This window comes from Copadichromis virginalis, linkage group LG17 (genome assembly GCF_057382275.1).
Source record: "Copadichromis virginalis isolate Kocher_CV1m ecotype Utaka linkage group LG17, C_Virginalis_male_GT1.1, whole genome shotgun sequence".
Taxonomy (NCBI): Eukaryota; Metazoa; Chordata; class Actinopteri; order Cichliformes; family Cichlidae; genus Copadichromis; species Copadichromis virginalis.
In genome coordinates this window covers 19537027-19560811 of record NC_140634.1, presented here as the reverse complement: position 1 = coordinate 19560811, position 23785 = coordinate 19537027, and the positions used below count along the sequence as shown (strand labels likewise).

The 23785-nt window shown below is 39.1% G+C and overlaps 1 protein-coding gene across 1 annotated transcript in view; it reads left to right on the top strand.

Moving 5' to 3' along the window:
• LOC146689318 (thyrotropin-releasing hormone-degrading ectoenzyme-like) overlaps positions 1-23785 on the top strand; it is a 277193-nt gene that overhangs the window by 33059 nt on the left and 220349 nt on the right. Inside the window, exon 3 of the mRNA XM_085437338.1 lies at positions 10574-10850. Coding sequence (XP_085293464.1) covers positions 10574-10850 — 277 coding nt within the window. The remainder of the gene's footprint in view (positions 1-10573; positions 10851-23785) is intronic.

The window sequence follows — 23785 nt, the reverse complement described above, 5'->3', positions numbered from 1 at the left end:
ATTCTATCTTTCATGAGTGATTATTCCTTTTGGTGAACAGTTGCTTGAAGTTTGTAGCCTGCCTACAAGTACAATTGGGGTCCTAGACGTAACTACAACAATTATTTGGGCTTTTGACTGCTTGGTTATTCTACTTTATTCATAGTCAGAAACTCTGGATACAAGTGGCAGAAATAAGCTTGCTTAAAAAAGGTTTTGAGCTCAACCTTACAGTGATCAGCTTAGCCATTCAGGACGAGTTCAGAGTGGAGCTGCTACTCCTCTCCATCAAAAGAGTAAGTTTGGACATCAGATTAGAATGCCTTTTGGGCACCTTGTATGGAAGGTTTATCAGACTTGTCTATATAGGAGCAGCTGCGGACTCACAACACACTGGAGATTATGCCTCTTGGAATGGCTTGAGAAGACCTCAGTATTCCCTAGGAGACCCCAGTCTCATAGCAAAATGTGAAATATTCATGACAAAGCTCATTTACAAAAAAATAGAATATGAAAAAAAAATGTGTCAAGTCTGGCAGTCAAACCATGGTCTCTGGTTTGAGTGGTGAAATCATTCATGATGCCACCCACTCCTCTGCTTCCAAATGCAGACTTCTGGCCCTCTAAAAGTGGAAAATATTCACTTTGTGTACATGGACATGAATCAGTAGACGTGAAAATGGTCTGATGGAAAAATTGTGTTCATGCAAATGGTGGAAGGTGGAAATTCCAGGAACACATTAAATAGATTAAATGTCCTCACTATTTCATAAACCGCAATAAGACTGTTGCCCTGGAAGAAGAAGTGGCCAGGGAGAGGGAGGTTTGTCCACATTCCTGCATCATGCATCGATTTGTAGCTAATGGTTGGTTGCTATAGAACATTTCAGACGCTCTCACTGGTAGTAATTACAATCACACACATCAAAGTTGAGGAAAGGTTAACTCAAGGTCCGCTCACTTCACGTTGACTTTCTCTGATCTCATGTAGATTCAAGAATGAAGTCCTTCATCTCAAAATCAACCCAGAAAATTTGCCAAGTAACAGGTTCTTCATCATTAAACACACGCAGACACCTTGTACAAGTCATACTACATCCAGTCATATCAAATTGTTCTGTCAACCATATTTAAAAATTTAGTACACCAGGCAAAAACAGTTTGTACATTTGTAATGAGCTTGAAAATCAATATTTTGTTCAACCACTGATATTATTCAGCACAGTCTGAACTTTCTGAGGTGGCTTTCTTTAAATAGTCTTCAGAAATAGTTTGCTGGGCTTCTTGAAGCACATTCAAAGCTCTTCTTTGGATATCCCTGCCTTTTGTTCTGTTTGCTGTGTCTGTTTCTTTGTCTGCTGCAACAATAACAACAACAATAATAATAATAATAATAATAATAATAATAATAATAATAATAATAATAATAATAATAATAATAATAATAACTGTAATAATGCCCCTTTTTTGTCAGGTTTAACATGGTCTATTCAGCTCCTGCCCAAACTTGAAAATGCCCTGGACGCAGGACACTCCCTTGTTCTTTATTTCCTTTTTATTCTCAATTACATGTATGGCAGTAGTTGAAAGCTGATCATCACCTTCTCTCCTTTGAGGATTGTGTGACACTCTTGAGGCAGGTAATTACACACAGCTGATCACACAGCTGATCACACTTTACCTAACAAGCATTATTATCTTCCTCCATCCACAGCTGCAGAGCTTGTTTTCTTGAGGTGAGCAGAATAATGTTCCATTCTGTTGTTTGAGTTTGGCTCTGGGGAGGCCAGTCCATGACTGTTAGTATTCCTTTATGCTGTGTTTACTGTGTTTTGAAGTCATTACCAATGACATACTTTCCAGATGGTGTGGATCAAAATCTGATGGTACTTTTGTGTGCTCATAATTCCATCAGTTTTAAAAAGATCTCACGCACCACTGACTTAAATGTGGCCCCAAACCATGGCAGAGCCTCTTTGACATTTTTCATATTTTCAACTAAAGAAATGGAAACAAACTGTGTTTTGTGACAGGTTTGTTATAACAAAGATAAAGCTACAATTTAAATTTTGTTCTTTGGTAGATTGTCGACTTGTGGGCAGTGTGTTGTGTTAAGTCCATGTCCAAAGAAAAACTTTTAAGACCTTCAGAAAGCCTGGGCATCTGTTGCACAGTTGCACAGTGTTGTGAACATGTTTTCACCTTCACACCAGCTCCTCCTTCTGTGCCTCACAATCAGTTTTCCTGTGTGGCACTGATACAGTGGCGGTTCTGTTCAGTGCTGGAGCTTACGCCAACTTAGTGAAGGCATTTAGGAGCACACCTGCAAGTGGAAGGTCATGGGAGATCCCAGAGTAGATCCAGACCACCAGATATATGATAGCATGTGGAAATAACGTTCCTCTGACTTTAGGGTTCCTGACTGAAATCGGATTGTGATCTGTCGTTACTGCACAACCGCATGCCTCGTAACACAACCAATCAGATTCCTGCATTGGAGAACTCACCAAGAACTCAAAATCATCTATTGCTGAGAGAAGGATGTTCTTTGGTTTTATACTCTTGCTGAATTTCTCCATGACTTTATAAAATGCTTTCATGTACCTCCAGTGGCTCACAGCCCGAGTACGACTGAGAGAAGCAGGAAGCCAGATGATGATATCCTTATCGGCATCCTTTTAATTATCATTTTTATCTTAATCTCCTATTTTCTTGTACATCCTTGCCTCCTACTTTCTTGTTACCTAAATACACTTGGAGAACTGAAATCTGACAAACTAAGCCCCGCCCCCACCTCCACCCAGCCACACTGCCTCACCCATCAGTCGCATATTTTACACCGAAGATGATGAATCAGCTTCTTCGGCAGCTTCCTGTGTAAAAGTATAGCAGCAACAATACACACACATATACACAGCAGTCCTTTCAATATGAAGGAGGGGATTTGCAATTTGAGACATTGGTTAAAGAGATCACTGTGTCCAGTTTGGTGAGTGTGGGTGTGTGTTTGTGTGTGATGGAGAGTGTGAGGGATGGATATAGAAATGAAACACACTCACTGTGAAAAGCACCTGACTCAACAGTTTCCCCTTCACTCACATCTGTGAATCTAAATGAGGTGTGTGTTTCTGTCTCTCCTCTATGTGTGTGCGTGTGTTCGATGTGTCATTCACACACCTGCTCTCTTCTTCGGTGGTGTCACCAGACAATATAATGGCAAACATTACAGCAGGAAAATACGTCATTTCCATCTCATGTGCGTTTCTGGAGGCGACGCATTGTCACATGCATTAATGCATGAGTGTGTGTTTGTGTGTGTGTGTGTTTGTTTATCTGTTGTCGTTGTCCAGGGCATAGGCCTGCTTGTCAATCAGGATTACTGTTACAACAAGCGTTACTTTGGCAGCAGTGACTGTTGGCAACCTGCTGGGTGTCACGTTAGTGTTGTGTGTGTGTGCGTGTGTGTGTTAATATTGGTGCTTCATTGAGTTTTAAAGCAGGAGTTTGTGTGTGTGTGTGTTGTGTGTGTGTGTGCGTGTGTGTGTTAATATTGGTGCTTCATTGAGTTTTAAAGCAGGAGTTTGTGTGTGTGTGTGTGTGTGCACGTTACAGACTCATCCTCCTCTCTAATAGATACTCTCTTTATCTCGTCCCTCTCAGGCTTTCTCCATTATTCTCTCTCTCGTTCTTCCAGTCGGCCCCGCTCACCCCCTGTTTATTATTCCCGGTTTCTCTCTCTCTGTCTCCCTTTCGTCACCTCCTCCCTCCCTTCGTCCACTCCCCTCGGTCATCATGTCTCCATAGCTTGTGTCAGATTATTTTCTTCAATTTTCTTTCCTTCCTTTCTCCTCACCTCCTGTTTCCACTTTTCTTTTCCACTTCTTCTGCTTAACGTCTTTTCCTTCTCCTTCTCCTCTCCCAGCCCTAATACTCCAAGTGTCTACTTCTCATCGTCTGCCCCCTCTTGTTTTCTTTCAATCAGCATCCAAACTGCTTTGTTACAGCTGTTTCTTATCTTGGTTCTACCTCTGTTGTCTCCTGTATGCCTTTTGCTTTCTGCATTTTCTTCCTTCCTTCCTTACACTCTGCTCCAGCCCTCATCTTTGTCCCCTCTCCTCCTCCCATTTTTTTTGGTAGTAACAATTTTGTTTTATCATCTTCCTTTTGGATTTTTTGTGTCCTCTCTTCTTATTAGGCCACCTGAATTGCAACAGACACCCCGTCCTCTCCTCCTCCTGTTTCCCTCCTTTCATCGCTCCTCTCACAAACTCCAGGAGCAAAATGCACCATTGTGATAACAAAGTTTTCACAGGGATTATTTCCTCAGGTTTTAGCTTATTCCTGTGTCTGTCAGGTGACTGACAGACAAACGTAACGAAGCTCAGATATGGAAACATTCAGCTCGGCTAAAAGAAATCGAGAGGAAACAGAAAGTTTGCCCGTGTTTATTGTGGATTATCTCGCCGTAGATGCCGTTTCAAAAACTTGAAAAAAGCCGAAGTAAAAATGGCTCCCCGTGAAAACTTCTCCCTGCAGGCGGCCGACCTGTCGGCTCTGACTTCAGAGGATTATCCTTTAACCCCCTGAACCCTGATTCCACCTTAAATTTCTCCTTTGATAGGTTTGAAAGGTTCAAAGACTAAAACAAAATCCAGCTTCATATGACACCATCACATATTCTGTATGGATTTATTCCAAGGCGTGAGTTCGGTGTGTTGAAGCTTTGAAATCAGAGCCAGGGAGGAGATAAGTTCAGGGCAAATTCGAATATGATGAATTAAATTAAGGGTCTCTTCACGGGTAATTTAAAGCCACTGCAATTCTGCTTAACCAACCACGCTTAATGACTTAATTTTATTTTTGGAGGCAAATGGAGCAAATTGGGGTTAAAAGGGAAAGCTATGATTTGTATCGTTAAACGCTAAAGATTTGGCAGCTGGTAGAGATTATTTTGTGTCTTTGTGTTTAGGCACTTTTACACATCACAGAAAGATTATTTTCAATTGCACTTATTTATATTCGGTGGCTGGGAGGCCATGAACACACAGGAAAGCAGGAGGCAGGGAGAGCAGCAGCAGCATCAAGAGGAGGGATCAGTGAGAACAGATACACTGCATGGAAGGGAAGCTGTGGTTGAGGTGGGTTTCAAAGCAGCTTGCAGAGCAGCTTGAGGGAGTGGAAATGCAAAAAGGTACCTGCTGAGCCAGTGGTCATGGGCTGGCGCTGACATCAGCTCATTGGCTGGAATTTCTTCTAAGATGAACTTTGTGGCCTGCCTGAACTGATGCTGTCGAAGTATCAGTCAGCTGCTGCAGAAAAAAAGACAACTAGTGTCATCATTATCATGTGAGTGAGCCTCCTAGATTTACATCTGTGTATGTGCTTGCACAAATACACATTTATGTATGTTTTGTTCTCTCCAGGCATGTTATTCAGCAGTTCCAATCGATAGCGCTGTAGATTGCAGAGGCTCCCGCCTCGCAGTTAGACAAAGTAACCTAGCAGTAAGTTAGCTGGTAGTGGTACAGGTCGTCTACTAATCGAAAGGTCAGTGCTAGCCCTCTCTAAATAAAAGCAGGTGAAGTGAAGATAACTTGTAATTGGGGGCTAATTGGTGTTTCTCCCTAGTCCTGCATAGCTGCAAAGTTTGGAAGAATAACTGCACTTCGCTTCTCCTCTGTGGGAATATTAACGAGGATGAGTCGGCAAAAGGAAATCTTAAATAGTTAATAGCCCCAAATCACTTTATTTATGCCTTTCGCCTTACTTATTGTTTAATCTAAAAAAAACAGGAATGTCAGGCTCAGTTTTTACTTCTTTGATGGTGAGATTAAAATATTTGTTTAAGGTTCTGTAAACTCCTGACAGGCAAATAATCCACCAGAATGTGATATACTGTGATACTCTTGCGTTGGTTATACAGTATGTTTAATGTGATGGTGTACAAAGGCTTTCAGACACAACCTGAGCATTTGAGCCTAAACTGCAGTTTCAGCGACTGAATGCAGTGAAATGAATGAATTATCTGCACCTCCTCTGTAGTGATGACGTACAGCCCTTCAATATTACGTCTCCAGGTCCAAGCCTCTGCTGCGTTGGCTGAACCTCTCATCCTTTCAATGTGCTGCAGTGCTGTGTGCCTTGTTTCTTGAAAAGAGATGAATCCTAGAAAGCTATTCGGTTGTCATTATGCCTGTTTTTTTTATATACAGAACAATTCAAGCATAGTGCACCTTTAGGCGAGTTTTTAACCCCTTATTTGATATGTACAGCTTTTCATCAACAGAAAAACCAAAATAAGTTGCACAACACATCTTAAAACATTTGTTTAAATGCCCGATTTAGCAAATGCGATACAAATTAAAAACCATTTATGGAATTAACATGTGCTTAATTTTTTAAACACATTTGTCAGTTTGTTCAGTAAACGTATGTTTCAGACTCTAAAAGGTTTTAAAAGCACGTGTGGCCCTCAGGCTCACCGATAGTTTAACGCCTTTCAGAGTAACTAAAGTTTTAATATGAACATCAAATTCACATTATTATAGCAAATACTTCAGAGAAAGCAGCAACACGTGAATTACTAATACTCATGTCTGGATGGTGTCAGCTCAGAGGCTCTCTGGGTTGAAATTTTGTTGCTTTTGGTGCTTTTTTTTATGGCATCTGACAGCACATCGGGCACTTCTTAGGTCTTTTCCTCACCGATTCATGTTTGATTGACGCAGTTCCTCTAATGTCCACGTTAGGCTCCTTAATCTCTGTCTAACTTCTTTGTCCTTTTTCTCTGACCACCAGCCGATTACACCAGAACTGAAGTGATTTAAACATCCATGGCTAATGTCATGGTGGTCCATCTTTTACAGTTTATGCTCTCAATGTACTTTTCTTTTCTTGTCTGAGCCATGACCTTTTAAATGAGCAGCCATGTAATAACCATGCTCAGGGGGGCAAAAACATCAATAAATTAAGTTAACAATCTTAACTTCACTAACCATCCAAAACATCGCTGCTTAGTCTAGTTTTTCATCTTTGCTATTATTATGGGCTTTTTACTGTTTATTATATGTGATCAAACAAGTCACAGCATCATCGGGACATGCAGTGATAAGTTTGTAGAATCTCAGCATTTCACTCCCACAGTATCTGTTCTCATATTATCCCCAATAAAGAGCAGCCTTTGTAAGGCTGGAAATGGAGAGCTGAGAGAGAAACTCAAAGCCAGGTTTCAACACTAAGGTTGTCGAAACGCCTAAGAGCAGCTGTGAAGCATTTGGAAGTCCCAGTATTTTCAATCTTGTTCCCAGTGAAGAGAAATTGGTTTCTGTTGGGCTTTACAACAAGTTTGACTATGTTACACGTAAGGAGACACAGCAGGTTGGCTTCATGCTTTTGCCCTGAGGCAAAAAAAGAAAAGCAGCTACGCGAGGTTTCATCAGACTACAGTGCAGCAGTCCTATTTATTTATTTATTTTTTTTGCTTTGTGTAAAATGTATTTATACTCCTCTGTGAGTCACTCTCATTCAGGCTGTGGACTTTACCTCTGACAACATGACTGTTCATGTTGTACAAGCTGTCCAGAGAGAATATTCCAGTTCTCTGGATGCAGATGAAGCTGTAGAGAAAAATATCTGGTTTGTTTCAACTCAGCTGTTTGACTGCATGTGGGAGTCATCTTCAAGACTTTGAGGAGTTTCAACATTAAAGCAAAGGTTTGGGAGCAAAAGAAGACAACTTTGGAGGACTGAAACAAAAATGTTCTTCATTACATCCAACAAAACATAAAATGATATCTGTATGGATTTATGTGTTTATCAATATTTAGAATTTAAATGATGTAGTCTTCCAATTGATTTCTTCAAATCTAAATTTCATTTAGCCATTGATACATTTTTTTTTGGTCCTGTTTTTAATTTTTCTTAGCAATTTGTGACACTGTGCAATTTTCATTAACTGATGCCTAAACCTATAAGAATCAAAACAAAAAAACCCCTATAATTATAATAATAATAATAATAATAAATAATAATAATAATAATAATAATAATAATAATTATTATTATTATTATTATTATTATTATTATTATTATTATTATTATTATTATTATTGTTGTTGTTAATAATATTAATAATAATTAATTTGCCTTTTTTGATATAATTTATTTCATTTTTTTTAAATTACTGGCAGTTTTGGACCAACAGTTGTTCACAATGCACATGAAAATAAAGTTGAGTTTTTTGTGTAATTTGTTATGAAAACTGAGCCTTTGGTTTGAAACAATGCACCAAAATTACAGGGAAAAACTGTCATAAACTGGAGCGATCTGAACACTGGCTGAACAGCTAGCTTTGGTCTGAAATGGATCCAATTAGAGGCAATGCAAATGATAGTCGACCTGAACACAGAGAGAAGTCGAACCCTGGCAGTGTTCAACCAAATGAGGAGCAGCTGTAGTGGAACAACAAGCAGCCATTTTTCCTCACCAGCTGCTTTAAAAAGCACATTTTCTCCTGCGTTGATGATGATGACAGCAGCCTGCTGTGATTCACTCAGGTATCACATATATGGATTCACACGCCCCAGCATGGATGGAGAAAGAGTTAAACAGTTAGACTGAATGAAAGAGGAAAGGAGGGAGAAAAATAGGATCAAGAGGAGGACGAGAGGACTTTGAGAAAAAGAGAAGAATGGAATAAAAGTAAAAAAGACTCGTGGCAACATAAAGGGACTGTGCTTCAACCTAATTAGACTGCAAATTTGTTTTAACGTATGTTTTAACTGGAAACCCCTCTTAACCCAATGTTGTAACCTTCCATTTAATGTGAACTTCCCCCTCCTAGGAAATGTATCTGCAGGTCGGGTTGAAGCCGCCAGCAATGATTAATCAGCGTGGAAGGTGATGGCATGGTTATGTCAACGTAGATTTTCCGCTGAAGCATAAATTGGACATTAATGGCATCTTCTCATTTCTTTTTACTTTGTTAGTTTCCTTGTGTTTTTTTCTCCTGTTTTTGTCAAATTCAGTCACTTTAATTTTAAACTGTGTAATTTTAAAACTGTATGTACTGTATATTCTGTGTATTTATTATCTCACTCTTATTGCCTGTTTATGCCCTGTCCTTATCTTCAACGTCATGCAGCTCTGTTGTATCTTAATTGCCCCTTGGGGATAAATAAAATCTTCTGATTCTGAAATAATCTGTTGTGCATCTCCCATGTTATATTCATGTTATTTGTCTTTTATTTAAAATTTTTGTGGTCTTATGTGGTCCTCCGTACACCATTCCTATGACTGGGCTCATAAAATAATGTGTAAAGCCTACATTGTTCCACAATTTAGAGAATACTAGTCTCACAATAAGATGTACAATTATTATGCCTACTTTTGGCTTGTGGCCTTTATCGGGATCATCATAACACATGTATATGATGGGCTTTGAACCACATGACCACATGCCAAAAGGCGTGTACTCCGTTCACTGATATGTGGCTGTACACGATTTGCATGTGCTTTAGAACTGTGGTCATGCCCATCATTCCTATTTTATGATACACTTCTTAATAAAGACTGCAACTTGAATGCATTGGTCTAGCAATTAATTTTCCCTTCAGATCTTTTTTCTCTTAACTTTGAAAGCAGGTGAAGTCAAAGCAACAACAACCTACTCTGCTTCTTAAGATTACTGGACTTGGAGGACTGCACTCCAACTGTGCAGTCCTCCAAAATGCCAACAGCACTCTTGACTTGATATGTAAACTGAATGTCGGTTGGTTGACAGTTTGGTTTGAACAGGAAAGGAGAAATCAGTGAAGTTTATAAGAAAGAGGAAGAAGCATTGGGAAGAAATCACACCACACAATAGAGGACAGTTTTCCTTGTTTTCAAAATTGCCTTTAATTCATAACAGAAAAAGTCTTTGTGTCTTTGGACATCTCTCTTCTCTGTGGCAGTCTGCAACACCAACAGAAACGACACCAGCAGTGACATAGTTACAACAATGAGACATTGGTCTGTGGATTATGAGGTGAGAGGCCTCAGGAAGCTGTGGTTTGTCAGTCTTGTTATTTTAGCCGTAGTTTTCAACATGTCATATTTTAATTTAAAGGTTGGTAGTTCGAGCCACCACTCATCTTGACTTTATTCCTCTAGTCTGCAAGCCAAAGCATGCTTGGGGAGGATATTGAAACCCACTAAAACAAAAAGATGCATCCCTGAGTTACTGGGACCTGTTAGTCCTGCATGTGCAGAACAAAAGAATTGTATGAATTTGTGTGAGCTTTGTAAAGTGCTTTCCGGTGCTGTATAAAGCACTTCCATTTACTTGTCGATGTTGAGGTGTTTTCTTTCATTTTTACTGGCATTCATAACTGCTGATATCTCATTCTTTATGTTTATTTACCGCTAAACATCAGCTACGTTGCCAGTGACCTGTTAAGGGTTGTATTACCTTCACATTTAGCTCTTTATATGGAACTCATACATGTTTGCCATTTCCCAAATGAAAGTGGTTCACTGGTGAAGTCATCTTCTATAATCTTTACCAAAAAAAATTTTCTGGTAATAATCCTTTTATTCCTTTTTCTTTTCATAGCTACTTGGCAGTAACTCAGTTCAGTCCTATCCACGCCCGGAAGGCCTTCCCCTGCTTTGATGAACCTGTCTACAAGGCCACATTCTCCCTCACCCTCCGCCACGACCCACAGTACACCTCGCTGTCCAACATGCCGGTGGAGAGCAGCTCGCTGTCGGATGAGGACGGCTGGTTGACCAATCACTTTGCCCGGACGCCTCGCATGTCCACGTACTACTTGGCCTGGGCTGTTTGCAACTTCACCTACAGAGAGACGCAGACGGACAGCGGCGTGACGGTCAGTCCCAACACACAAACACTGACCACTACTGCTGTTGATGCTGTATTAGCCTGTTGAGGAAGTTATATCTCTTCTAGTGATGGCTTATTTTCAGAAAGCATGAGGTTTGTAACACAACTCACAGACTCACAGCTACAGGCGTAAAAAATTAAACGAAGAGAGAAGAAGCACAAACGAGCGCACCTAAAGGTAAACACGTCTAATAAACACAATAAATAGACACCAGACTAAATTCATGGAGGCAAAATAACAATCTCATGATCTAAATTGAATTATCTCTTTTCACAGAGCGTGGGAATTAAGCTTTTGTGGTGCTCTAATTCATTTTTTAAAACATTTCTGCTGTGATCTTGACTTAATGGTCTCATTATGTACCAAATACCAAATGTTGTTGATTCGGTGGCAGCCCCTTTCTTCTTTTCTTCTGTCATTGCTGCTCTGTTTTCTTCTGGGACTAATGTTTGTCTTGAGGCTGAGAGAAAAAACTCTTATGATGAAACCTGTGTGTATAAAACATGAAACACAGCAGTCTGTTCTCTCAACATAATGTCACATTTTAGCCCCCCGTTAATCTCCAGACTAAGTTTCATATCATTGAATCCTAATCTCTGGAGTTAAGACACTAAATATGAGCACAACCGTTTTCTTCAGACAGTAATTGGCATAATGAAGTCCTGATTTGGGAGTACGGGTTTTATATTTCAGTGTACCCAGAGAAAAGGAGAAGGACAGAATATCACTTTTGAATTCAACATAATTAAAGCAGTTTACCAGTGATGTTAGTGCCAATATGTATCATAATCATGCTCATGCAAATAAATAAACTGCTATCTAAATGTGGTTATGAAGATATCTGTGAGACTAGAATGTTTGGTGGTAACCCTATCCTACCTGAGCCTATCATTTGGAAAAAGTCAAAGTGGAAAAGTGGAAATGGCCTGTGGTTCTGTCATTGTGAGGTTTGGTTTATATTCTTTGGTTTTTTATTTTTATTATTTTGTTGGGAGTTTTATGCTATGAAGACTTTGGGTTTATCAATATTTCATTTCCATGTTTTAATATTTTTTTCTTGCCTCGTCAGTATCCCGTTGTATCGTGTTATCAAGTCTTTATTTTTGTTTTGTGATTCCCATTTTGTGTGTTTCTTTTTTACCTTGTGCATTTTCACTGGTTTGACTTTATTTGGTTTTGTCTTAATTAGTTTCAGCTGTGTCTTGTTACCTTGGTATTTCCACTGTTAGCTTGTGTACAGTGATGAACATATCCAGTTTGTCTTTTGTCTGAGCATCTGTTTACCTGCATTCACATAGACCTCACATTCGGATCCTATTCTGAAAAAAAGTGAAAATGTCAGTTAAAATTGGTTTATTCTTTGTTCTCCAGTCACCAAGTCTTGGGATAAAATTTTATTAAACCAAAAAATTCACAGCATTGCGGCTGCTATCATATTCAACAACCAGTACCAACTTAGGCCAAATGTGTCTCTGATGTTTAAACATGTTTAAACATTTTAACTTCCATAAACATGGTGTCATGATCTTGGGTCTTTTGACCCAGCGTTTTAAGTTTTGAGTTTATTTTGTTCATTAGGTTATCTAAGTTCATTTGTTATTAGATTCCCCTTGTGTATCCAACCCCATTAAGTCTCCCTTGTCCTTCATGTGCTTCATGTCTGTGTTTCTTAAGTTGTCATGTTTGCGTTTCATTATGTTTCCCATTTTATTTTAAAAGAGGTCCAGTGTTCCTGCATTTTGTTTTACTCTTCCCCTGTGGCGTTGTTATGTTCATGTTGTGTCTACTGTGCCTTTCTGTTCCATTTTTCAGGTCCCTATGTTCTGTCTCCCCAGTCTGTTAAGTTTACATGTCTTGAGTTCCGTCAGTGTGTTTCCTGTTTTACTTTCACAGTCTGTCCTATGTTAATGTTTCTAGTTTTGCTTCCCTTGTCTCGTCCTGCCTAATTACTCTCAGCTGTGCTCTCCTCCTGTGGCTCATTCCCCCTCGTTATCCCTCAGTGTATTTAAGGCCCATGTTTCTCTTTGTCAGGGTTGCGTCCTTCTATCACAATACGGCTGTGTGCAGGCAAGAGTAGGACCCAAACTCGCAGAGACAAAAAGTAAACTCAAAAAACACAGCTTTATTGCTGGTGTGGAGTGGGACACGAAAAACAATACAAAACTAAACTAGGAAAACTAAAGCACAAGGAGCCACAGGGAAAAATCACACAGCTATGAGGGAGGACGCAACCTTGACAAAGAGAAACATGGGCCTTAAATAAACTGAGGGACAACGAGGGGGAAGAGAGCACAGCTGAGAGTAATTAGGCAGGACGAGACAAGGGAAGCAAAACTAGAAACATTAACATAGGACAGACTGTGAAAGTAAAACAGGAAACACACTGACGGAACTCAAGACATGAGTTCCACATGGGAAGAGTAAAAAAAAAAAATGCAGGAACACAGGACCTCTTTCAAAATAAAATGGGAAACATAATGAAACGCAAACATGACAACTTAAGAAACACAGACATGAAGCACATGAAGGACAAGGGAGACTTAATGGGGTTGGATACACAAGGGGAATCTAATAACAAATGAACTTAGATAACCTAATGAACAAAATAAACTCAAAACTTAAAACGCTGGGTCAAAAGACCCAGGATCATGACACATGGAGTCGCCTTTATTCATGTTGACCAGCACCAACTCCGTCAATCTGCTTCATGTCATAGACTGAATGTGTAGTCTGGGGTCAAGCTGAAAGTAAATGATTGTGACATTAGCTGGTGCTGTTTGCTTTAAGCTCAATCTCTGCCATTTTTTCATGTGAAACGTATCTAGGACTTGACCAAATGTTGTAGTTTAAAGTATTGTTGCTTTATCTTAGGTCTACATATCATAAAGGTGCCATAAAGTGTGTCCTTTGTGGTCTGCTATATCAGGCGGTGTAACTGGCAGTAAATCTCCATCATTAACAATGACAGCACCTGATGCATTGTCGTCTCCTCTGACTCATTTTTATTCCAAATTTTTAGTTTGCTTAGAGATTATTGCTCAAACACAAAACGTCTTAGACTGAAGACACAGGAGCTGTGAACCAACAGATATGCAAGTATGTAGTAAGCAAACAGTTTTTGGCTTTTTTTTAGATGCTATTGACATTATTGTAACCATAATTATTCACACATGGAGTGGGTTATAGTTAGCAATATATTCAATTCAATTCAATTTTATTTATATAGCGCCAAATCACAACAGAAGTCGCCTCACTTTTGATATCCTTATCAAAATTTGTGGAATTTAAAGATTAGGACATTTCTATATAATGACAATCGCTCGATTCATTTAAAAAAAAAAAAAACAACCAAAACACTCCATCAGTGCTTTAACACACAAAGGTCAAGTACTTTTCAAACGTACATAATGAAAACCTGCAGTGAGTTAGAGTACTGCTGCAGCTGATCTGGCCTCCACAGTCACTCAGTCTTGTTTCAAATATTTTTATTGAGAGCAAGTATCATGATTGTAGTTTTTACAAATTGACATAACATAGCTTATGCTCCTTTTTTTCTCTAAACTAACAAGGCAAATAATTAAACAACACCAACAACAAAAAAAAAAAAAAAAAAAAAAAAAAACCCGCAGTCACCCATAAGGGGTCCCAATACCCCAGCTGTCGGCAAAAGGGAAGAGAAACAAGTAAACAAAGTTTTATATTTTCCCAAGGTATATAAGTAAAGGGTGCCAGATTAATTCAAAATCTTTTACATTGTCATTCATACTATATCTTATTTTTTCAAGGTGAAGAGTGTTTATAAGTTCAGTAAGCCACATTTTTAATACAGGAGTCTCATTGCCTTTCCGAAGCTGCAGGATCAATTTCTTTGCAATAATCAAAGCATATGCCATAAACCTTTTTTGAGAGTGTTGTAAATTTTGTGTTTCGTTGGAAATCCCAAAGATGATTACTGTCGGATTTGGTTCAATCTTACTTTTAAAAATATTAGACATATAAGTAAAAATATCATACCAAAAACCCTGAAGCCTTGGACATAGTGCAAAACAATGTAACAGATTTCCATAGTGTATCTTGCATTTTTCACAGAGGGGGGAACACTCTGGATACATTTTGTGAAGTTTTTCCCTTGAATAGTGTAGTCTGTGTATAATTTTGTACTGAATTAAACAGTGACGGGAGTTAATAAAAGGCGTATTTATGTTGTGTAAGGCCTCCTGCCAGAAATCTTCTGATAGGAGAGTCCCAAAATCTTTTTCCCACTCCTCTTTGATTGAAGTAGTTGAAGGTATACTCATCTCCTGTATTGAATTATAAAATAATGAAATTCTCTGTTCAAACCCCCTTCCATCACTAAGACATCTGTCCAAAGGATCGGACGATATGTTTTCAAATTGTGGCAGGTATGTACGGATATAGTCTCTTAGTTGAAGATATCTAAAAAAATGACTGTGAGGCAATCCAAATCTATCTTTTAAATGTTGGAATGACATAAAAGTATCATTTAGGTATAAATCTTTTAATTTACAAATTCCCAATTCCTGCCATATATTGAAAGCTCCGTCTACACATGATGGAAGGAAAGAGGGGTTAGCTGTAATGGATGTACACATTGATAGTTTTTTCAATTTGAAGTGCTTAATTATTTGTCTCCAAATTTGTACGGTATTATAAATCACTGGATTCGAATTGTAATATGAGTTTGTCAAAAGAATAGGAGAGAGTAGTATTCCACCAACACAGTAAGGAAGGCAATCCTCCCGCTCCATCTGTAAGCCGTTAGGGAGTATTGCTGTGTCATCCAATAGAAGGGAAATTATTCTTAAATTTGATGCCCAGTAGTAGTACATAAAGTTAGGTAGTGTAAGTCCACCAAGGGATCTATGTTTGCATAGGTGGTCTTTTTTTATTCTATGTGTTTTATAATTCCATATAAATGGCATAATGATGGCGTCCATCTTTTTAAAAAAAGATTTGGGCAAGAAAATTGGGATGTTTTGAACCAGATACAAATACTGCGGGAGGAATACCATTCTTATTGAATTCACTCTCCCTATTAAAGAAATAGGAAGTGTCCTCCAGTACTGAATGTTATTTTTAAGTTTCTCCAGTAAGGGAAGAAAATTCTCTTTCATTAGGGAGCTGTATTTTTTTGGTATTGTAATGCCCAAGTAAGTGATTTTTTCATAGGTTATTTTAAATGGGAGAGATGTAAGCCATTGTTTATTCTCTAATTTAATGGGCAGTATTTCGCTTTTTCCCCAGTTAATCTTGTAGCCTGCGAAAGTACTGAATTTATCAATCACGGAGAGAATTGCTGGGAGGGATATTAATGGTTTTGTTATGTATAATAATATGTCGTCAGCATAGAGCGATATAGAATTAGAAGTGTATGTTGTATCATAACCGTGTATATCCATATGGGTTCGAATTGTCTGTGCTAAGGGTTCCAAAGCCAGGGCAAATAATAATGGACTAAGAGCGCATCCTTGTCTTGTACCTCTGCTGAGTTTAAACTGAGTTGATAATGTCTGATTTGTAAGAATTCTGGCTGTGGGATTATTATAAAGTAGTTTTATCCAAGAGATGAAATCTTGTCCCAGTTGAAATTGTTCTAGGACTGCAAAGAGGTAGGACCACTCCACATGATCGAATGCCTTTTCGGCATCCAAGCTAAGTATAAGTAGGTCCTGTTGTACCTTGGGGGAATAGATTATATTAAATAGACGTCGAAGATTATTAAAAGAACTCCTGTTTGGAATGAAACCTGTTTGGTCTGAATGCACCAATTTATCTATTACTGTATTAAGTCTACTCGCTAGTATTTTAGCCAGAATTTTTTGATCAGAATTTAATAGAGAAATAGGTCTATATGATCCCACTTCCTCCGGTGCTTTGCCTTTTTTTGGAAGTACTATAATAGTTGCTTCATTCAATGTTGGAGGTAGGGTGCTCATTTTGTATGCATGATTATATAATTTAAATAGATATGGACTTAATTTGATCTTAAAGTATTTATAAAACTCATTCCCTAACCCATCAGGGCCTGGACTCTTGTTGTTTTTTAGTAATCCGATAGATTTTGTAATTTCTTCAATTGTGATCTTGGCGTTCAAAATATTGGCATTTGTCTGGTCTAACACAGGAAGATCACATTTATCTAAAAATTCCTGCATTTCATTAGGCCCTGCAGTGGGATGAGAAGTATAGAGGGATTCATAAAACTGTCTAAAGTTATCGTTAATATCTTTGTGTGATGTGACCAGATTTCCGTTACTTGTTCTGATTTTATGAATCGCTCTATCATTTTCTAGTTTCTTTAGTTGTCTGGCTAGCAACTTATGGGGTTTATCCCCAAATTCAAAATAGTTCTGTCTCACAAAAGTGAAAGTTCTATTAATATTAATAGATAATATTTGGTTTAGTTTATATTTTAGTGCACAAATAGTATTATACTTATCTAAAGAAGGAGCCATTGCATTATTGACGTCCAGTTCGTGGATTCTTTTTTCTAAATTTAGCTGTTCTAATTTATTCCTTTTGTTCCGTGACGCTTGATATGATATTATAAACCCCCTGATATAAGCTTTAAACGTTTCCCATAGTATATCTGGAGAGGTCTCAGCATTATCGTTTATATCAAAGAATAAAGACATCTGAGAGTTTATATATTGTTTAAATTCTAAATCGTTCAGTAATTGTGGGTCAAATCTCCAATTTCTGTATGTTTTAATGGGGTTACTAAGTGCAAAGGAGCAAGTAACGGGGCAGTGATCAGAGATAATAATATTATGATAGGTTGCGTTTCGAATTAGGGGGAGCATTTTTCCATCCACCAAAAAATAATCAATCCTTGAATAACTATTGTGTACGTGGGAGTGGAAAGAATACTCTCTGCCTGATGGATTTAAAATTCTCCACGCATCACAGATATTCATATTCTTCATATATGTTTTAATAAAATTACTGCTTTTACACGGTATGATTTTTTTGGACAAGGATTTATCCAAATATGGGTCTAATACTAGGTTAAAGTCACCTCCAATTATTAAATTACTGTTGGGTATATCCGGAATTAAGCTGAAGACCTTTCTATAGAATTCTGGATCGTCATGGTTGGGCCCATAGACATTCAGTAGAATAATTGGAGTAGTATGCAGCTCCCCAGTCACTAATACATACCTCCCATTCTTATCAACTATAGTGGAATTATGTTTGAACGGGGTATCTTTCTTGATTAAGATAGCTACCCCTCTAGTTTTGGCGGAAAGTGTTGAGTAGTACACCTGATTTATCCATCTACATTTAAGTTTATTGTGAGCCGCATTTTTCAAGTGAGTTTCTTGTAAAAAAATAATATCCACGTTAAGAGATTTCAAGTACGATAAAACTTTGCCTCTTTTAACAGGTTCATTTACACCCTTTACATTCCAAGTACAAAAAGTTAAATCCACATTTTTTACCTTTCCATTATCTTGCATTTGTATACTTTAGGGCGGCTTAATTCTCGTATTTTCCATATTCGTACAGTCGAGATATGGGTCCCAACCCTCACCCCCCACCCCCCTACCCGTGTGTAACCGTGACAAAAAAAAAACGTAAGCAATGCATCCCCTTCCGTGTATCCCAAAAAAAAAAAAATTCGAGGGGATGCTATAACAAAAACTAAGCTTACCAAAATATTCTATCTCAAAACTTCCTTTGTCCATAGCTCCTGGGCAAATGATGATTTTTTTATATCAAAGTAAATACGTGTCATTGGGCCAGATGCAGAGCTCTGGTTTATCTACCTTATGCCGTCCTTATTGAGATCCAAATTTTTCTTGTGCGTAGCGAAGTGCTTCGTTGGGATCTATGAAGACCAGTTCCGTACCATTGTGTGTCACCCTAAGTTTAGCCGGGTATAGAAGTCCATATTTAACTCCGGGTTGGTCTCGAAGCAGGTTTCTTGCTGGAGTAAACGCTGCACGTCGTTTTACCACCGCCTGGGGTAGGTCGCGGAAAATCTGAACGCGGATATCTCCGAGCTTCAGATTTTTCCTGGTGGAGATTCTTCGAAGTATTTCTTCCATAGTATGGCAATAGTGTATCCTCACAATCAAGTGTCGTGGCGGGGCCTCTTCTTCTGGGGTCACTCGTAGGGCTCTGTGTGCACGGTCCACCAGTGGGGTTTCGTCCAGGTCTAGTAGATCTCGTAGTAGCCTTGCCGCAAAGTCTCTAGGACGTTGACCTTTTTCTCTACCTTCAGGTACTCCGGCTATCCTTATATTTTTCCTCTTTGAACGCCCTTCCAGATCAGTGCATTTTTCGGACAGTTGTTCCACTTTATTAGAAAGTTGTTTGACTTTTTCTTCTAGTTTCACCACGGAGTTAGAAGTGATTGTCGCTGATTCTGATAGATCTTTCAGCTGTGCATTGTAATTTTCCATTACCGTTTTTAGAGCTGTGATGGCTTCATTATTTTCAGCCCTTAGCGTTGCGATTTCCCCACGTAGGGTGTCGCAAACGTCTATTTTCATTTGAGTTATCTTATTATCCAAGGAAGTAATCGCAGAGAGTACTTGTTTGTTACCTTGTGTATATTCCTCGAGTGCGGAGTTAACTGGCGTGCCAGCTTTGGCGCCGTCATTTTCAGTTGAGGCCACATCAAATTCGGTCGTTTCTGTCGCCACTAGCTTCGGATTTAGTTTTTTTGGAGGCATTTGGAGAAGAATGCACTCTTCACAATCCCTATGTTGCTTTGTGGGAAGAAGATGTATTACTTTGATATTTGTCGAAATTTCGTAAAATCAGGTGCAGGAGCTGTGGCACACGCGTCTTCACCCTCTCATGATCTAACCGGAAGTGCTTTTGGAAAGAAACTCCCACCCACAGTCACTCAGTCTTAATCCAGATGTCATGGTTTGGGACGAGTTGGATGGCAAAGTGAAGGAAAAGCAGCCAACAAGCAGGGGCGATTCCAGGTTTGTTTACTTTTTAAACGGTGGCTTACAGGGGATCAAGAACCAGTCACGGCTGGCCTGTGGGAAATCAGAAAAATTCAATCAGAAATAAAGACAGCATTGAAAATTGGCTTAAGGAACGCTGCACTCTCCTCTGTCCCGCTAAAGGTAACATGGCAGCAGAGCATAACAGCGGAAGAGGCATTTAGATCCTGTACTGAAGAAAAGCAGCAATACTCAATGTTATTATTGCATCAGTCGTTGATTCATGAATGAGTAAGCTGCTTCTGTTTCAAAGCTGGAGCTTGTTTTATTACTTTTTGTACTAATCCCGGTTATCTCAATATATATTATATCCCAAAATGTTAGATTTGTATCAAATATTATTATTTTAAATTATTTGCAATACCAGTTATTGAACATGTCAAGCATGTGTAAGGAGTACAAAGTATAAGATTAGCATTAGTACTACTAATTTAAAATAGTGAATTGTCATATTAACCTTGGCCAGATTTATATAAGAATTAGTAATAACTTTGTCACAGGTTTTTCAACTTTTAGCTGAGTGTGATGTCATAGAAAGAATAATTCTTATGTGGACATCTCTGGTGTGCTTCATTGACCTGCGATTCAAATCTTCTGTTTACAGAGGAGCAGGCAATCAGGAGAAAGTTGTGGTGGATTATTTTGAAATATGACTCATTCCAAGCTACCCTAACTCCACGGTGATTAAATGTAACTGTACTACAGTGCAGCACTTGAGTAAATGCAGTAGTTACTTTCAAGCATTCTTGCTTTCCATGTTGTCATCCAGTAGCATTGGGTTGACAGGCTGACAATACTGCAGCCCAGTAGCTTTGGGAGGACCCCAGGGGGCAATTATACTTGAAGGGGGGAGGTTCCACTGCTTTAGACACTCCTCTGCCAAGAGCTCAGCATGTGTTGGAGTCTCTTCAAGACTGTTGGAGAAACTCCAGGAGAGAATCTCATGGAGCTGGCTGAGAGACTGAGGAGTGTGCAGAGCTTTTCTAAACCAAATAAGAAACCTACAATTTGAAACAAATTTCCAGTTGTTAACATGTTTGTCCTTTGAAGACATTTCCATATTTTATTCACTTCAGTATTGATCCACAATGCAGAAGAAAAACTCTTCAGCAGGTCTGTCAGGACTTTACATGACTGGTAGTGTATGTAAATTTATTTGTAAAAACTAATAGTAATCATCTATAAATAAATGTATAATAGCAAAAAGACCTAGTTTTGTTGCTGTGCCTTGCTCTGCTGATGTTGCTGTGATGCGTTTTCATCTCTACACTGTAAAAAAAAAAAAAAATCCTAAAATAACAGTAATATTCCGGCAGCTGGGGCACCAAAATAATACCATAAAATAACAAAAAATAACTTTCTTATGAAAATACAGTTATTTTCAGTAATGACAATACAGTTTGTTGCCCTAATTTTACATGGGATTTTGCCTTTTTTAGGTGCTTTTAAACATTAAATTAGGAACATTTTAATGTGATTAAACAATGAAATTACCTATAAACAAGGTCAAAAAATACGGCAATATGAATATACAGTTAACAGTTGGTTTAAATAATAATGGATTGCATTCATATAGTGCTTTTTGAGACCCTCAAAGTGCTTTACAATTCCACTTTATAATTCCCCTCTGGCCATCACCAGTAGGTGGTAGGTGAAGTGTCTTGCCCAAAGACACAACGACAGAGAGTGTCCGAGCCGGGGCTCGAACCAACAACCTTCTGATTACAAGTCGAACTGCCAACTCTTGAGCCACAATGGCCCTAAATAACAATAATAATAATAACTAGAAAGCGAAAATTTCAGAAGAAATTTTAAGTGTGCCTATGCCGCTGCTAATCAGTGTAGTTTGCCATTCATACGGCTACAGAGAGCAAAACTCAGCAGAGCAGCCATTCTCCACCATGATCTATGGTAAAACCAAACACCGCTCGCGCCTCACAGATGACAGCTTACAGTTTTGTGTAAAGATGAGGTGACTTCGTACAGCCCGTGGTACAAAGTCCCATTGTACCACGGCAGACCCAACAATGTTTGCATGAACACGCTTTGTAGCATTACTTTATTGACCACTTTTCACACATGGTTGCTGTACCCACACAGCCGGCTGTAGCTTTTCATCTCACAGCCCAACACACACCAAAAAAAAAAAAACAGCCGAGAGAGCACAGACTTTACGCCTGAGAGGCGTGATTGCAGATGCCGCTCAGGTGGGTCCACCTCCCCTGCAGCAGCACTGCAGACCACGGCCGCCACACACATCAAACATGTAAAATAAATATTTGTGCACTTTTGCATTCACTTTTTGTTTTTTGTTATTTTTACACAGTGTTCTGAATGATTAACAATGGTCTACAGCCAATCTTGTGTATTAGTATACAAACTTTGGTTGTAAGATTCAGATAACTATTTAATAAAAGCTAAATATTTTATATGAGAGCAAGAAAGAAAAGTATATCTTTGTGTCCCCCTTTCCCTGTTAATGCCCTACATGGACCCCTGGCTAAAGCTTTGCTAGACCCGCCCCTGCACAGTTACCAGCTGTCAGCTACACAAAAAAAGGAGCTTGGTGTTATTTGTCTCTCAGAAACAGTTGATAACTTTCCTTCAACTCATTCATGTCACCTAAAAGGTAAACCTGTTTCTCCATCACCAGTTCAGCTCTGATGATTCAGTAAGGACATCTCCTGGTTTCGACCAGCCCTTTTTACAGCTGTGGCTCCAGCAAACATCAGCTGATACTAGAAATTAAAATCAAATGAATTCTAACAACAGCTTATCAAGCTTAAATGTGCTGCTGTTGTTTAGCGCAATAAACAAACGAGAGAAAAGCCGATCATTGGTCAGTTTCGTGATTGAAGTTTCAACAGGCGAGAGAATGACAGGGGAGGCTGTCATAAAGTTCAACATCAGTAACTTAGTGCAAACACAGCTGTATAGAAACTCCGTCATGCTAGCTAGCAGTAAGTGATTGTAAAAAGTCAGCACAACGAAAATAAACTACACCTAAACTCGGTTTATATGTGACCCAAATAGAGTGCAGTTCATAAGTTCTTACCTGAAATTCAGTTAACCTGACGCTCCGACCGGCAGCCGCTTGCTTCTCCTGCCTTCGGTTTCCCTTATCCACGATTGAGCTCCGCGTTAGCCACCACCGGTCTATCGGCGGCCGCCTCGCATGTGTCTTTCCCACCAGTGGCTAGCTGCCCTCTGTTGTAGCTCCGCGTTAGCCACCACCAAGCAACTCAGTTAATTTTTCCACATTGACCAGCATCTGGACAACCACCTTTCACTGTTTATACCATTACTAAAATGAATAAATGAATCATTGGCCCATATAAACGGAGACACAGGCTATTTCTGAGCGATCGGGGGGTGAAACGAGTGTAAGCTGCCTCACTGAAAGCCAAGCCCGGGTGCTTTCGAGCGAAGCGGCGCTAGCCGTGCTAGCTAGCTAGCAGGCTAGTAGCAACATAGAGAGAACTGTTGCTAATATGGGAAGTCTTGATAAAACGAACAGATATTTGAAGTTTAGACAGCTACATTCTCGCCTGAAAATATCTTAAAAGTTTATTTTGTGACCTAGAAACACGAATAAGAGGAATATAAAAACGAAGTGGCAGCTGCCATTGTTTCACTCGGTAGAGGCGTGCTATGAATTGTGGGATATGGAGTTTTCCACCAAGCATACACCCTTTCCCTTACCGCAACTATTCAATGGTTCGAGCAACCTTAATACTTCCAATGGCTCCTGAAAGCAGCGAGGCTGTGCGCGCCGTTGATATTCTCGTCACTACGGTAACGCAAATATGGGTAGACAGGCCGTACTACTCCCGGCATACCACTAGAGAGAGCCAACACACCACAAATGAAGTCTGTTTCTATGGGGCCAAAAGTTGAATCTTTCTCATGGGCCTAGAAATGGGCCAAAATTTG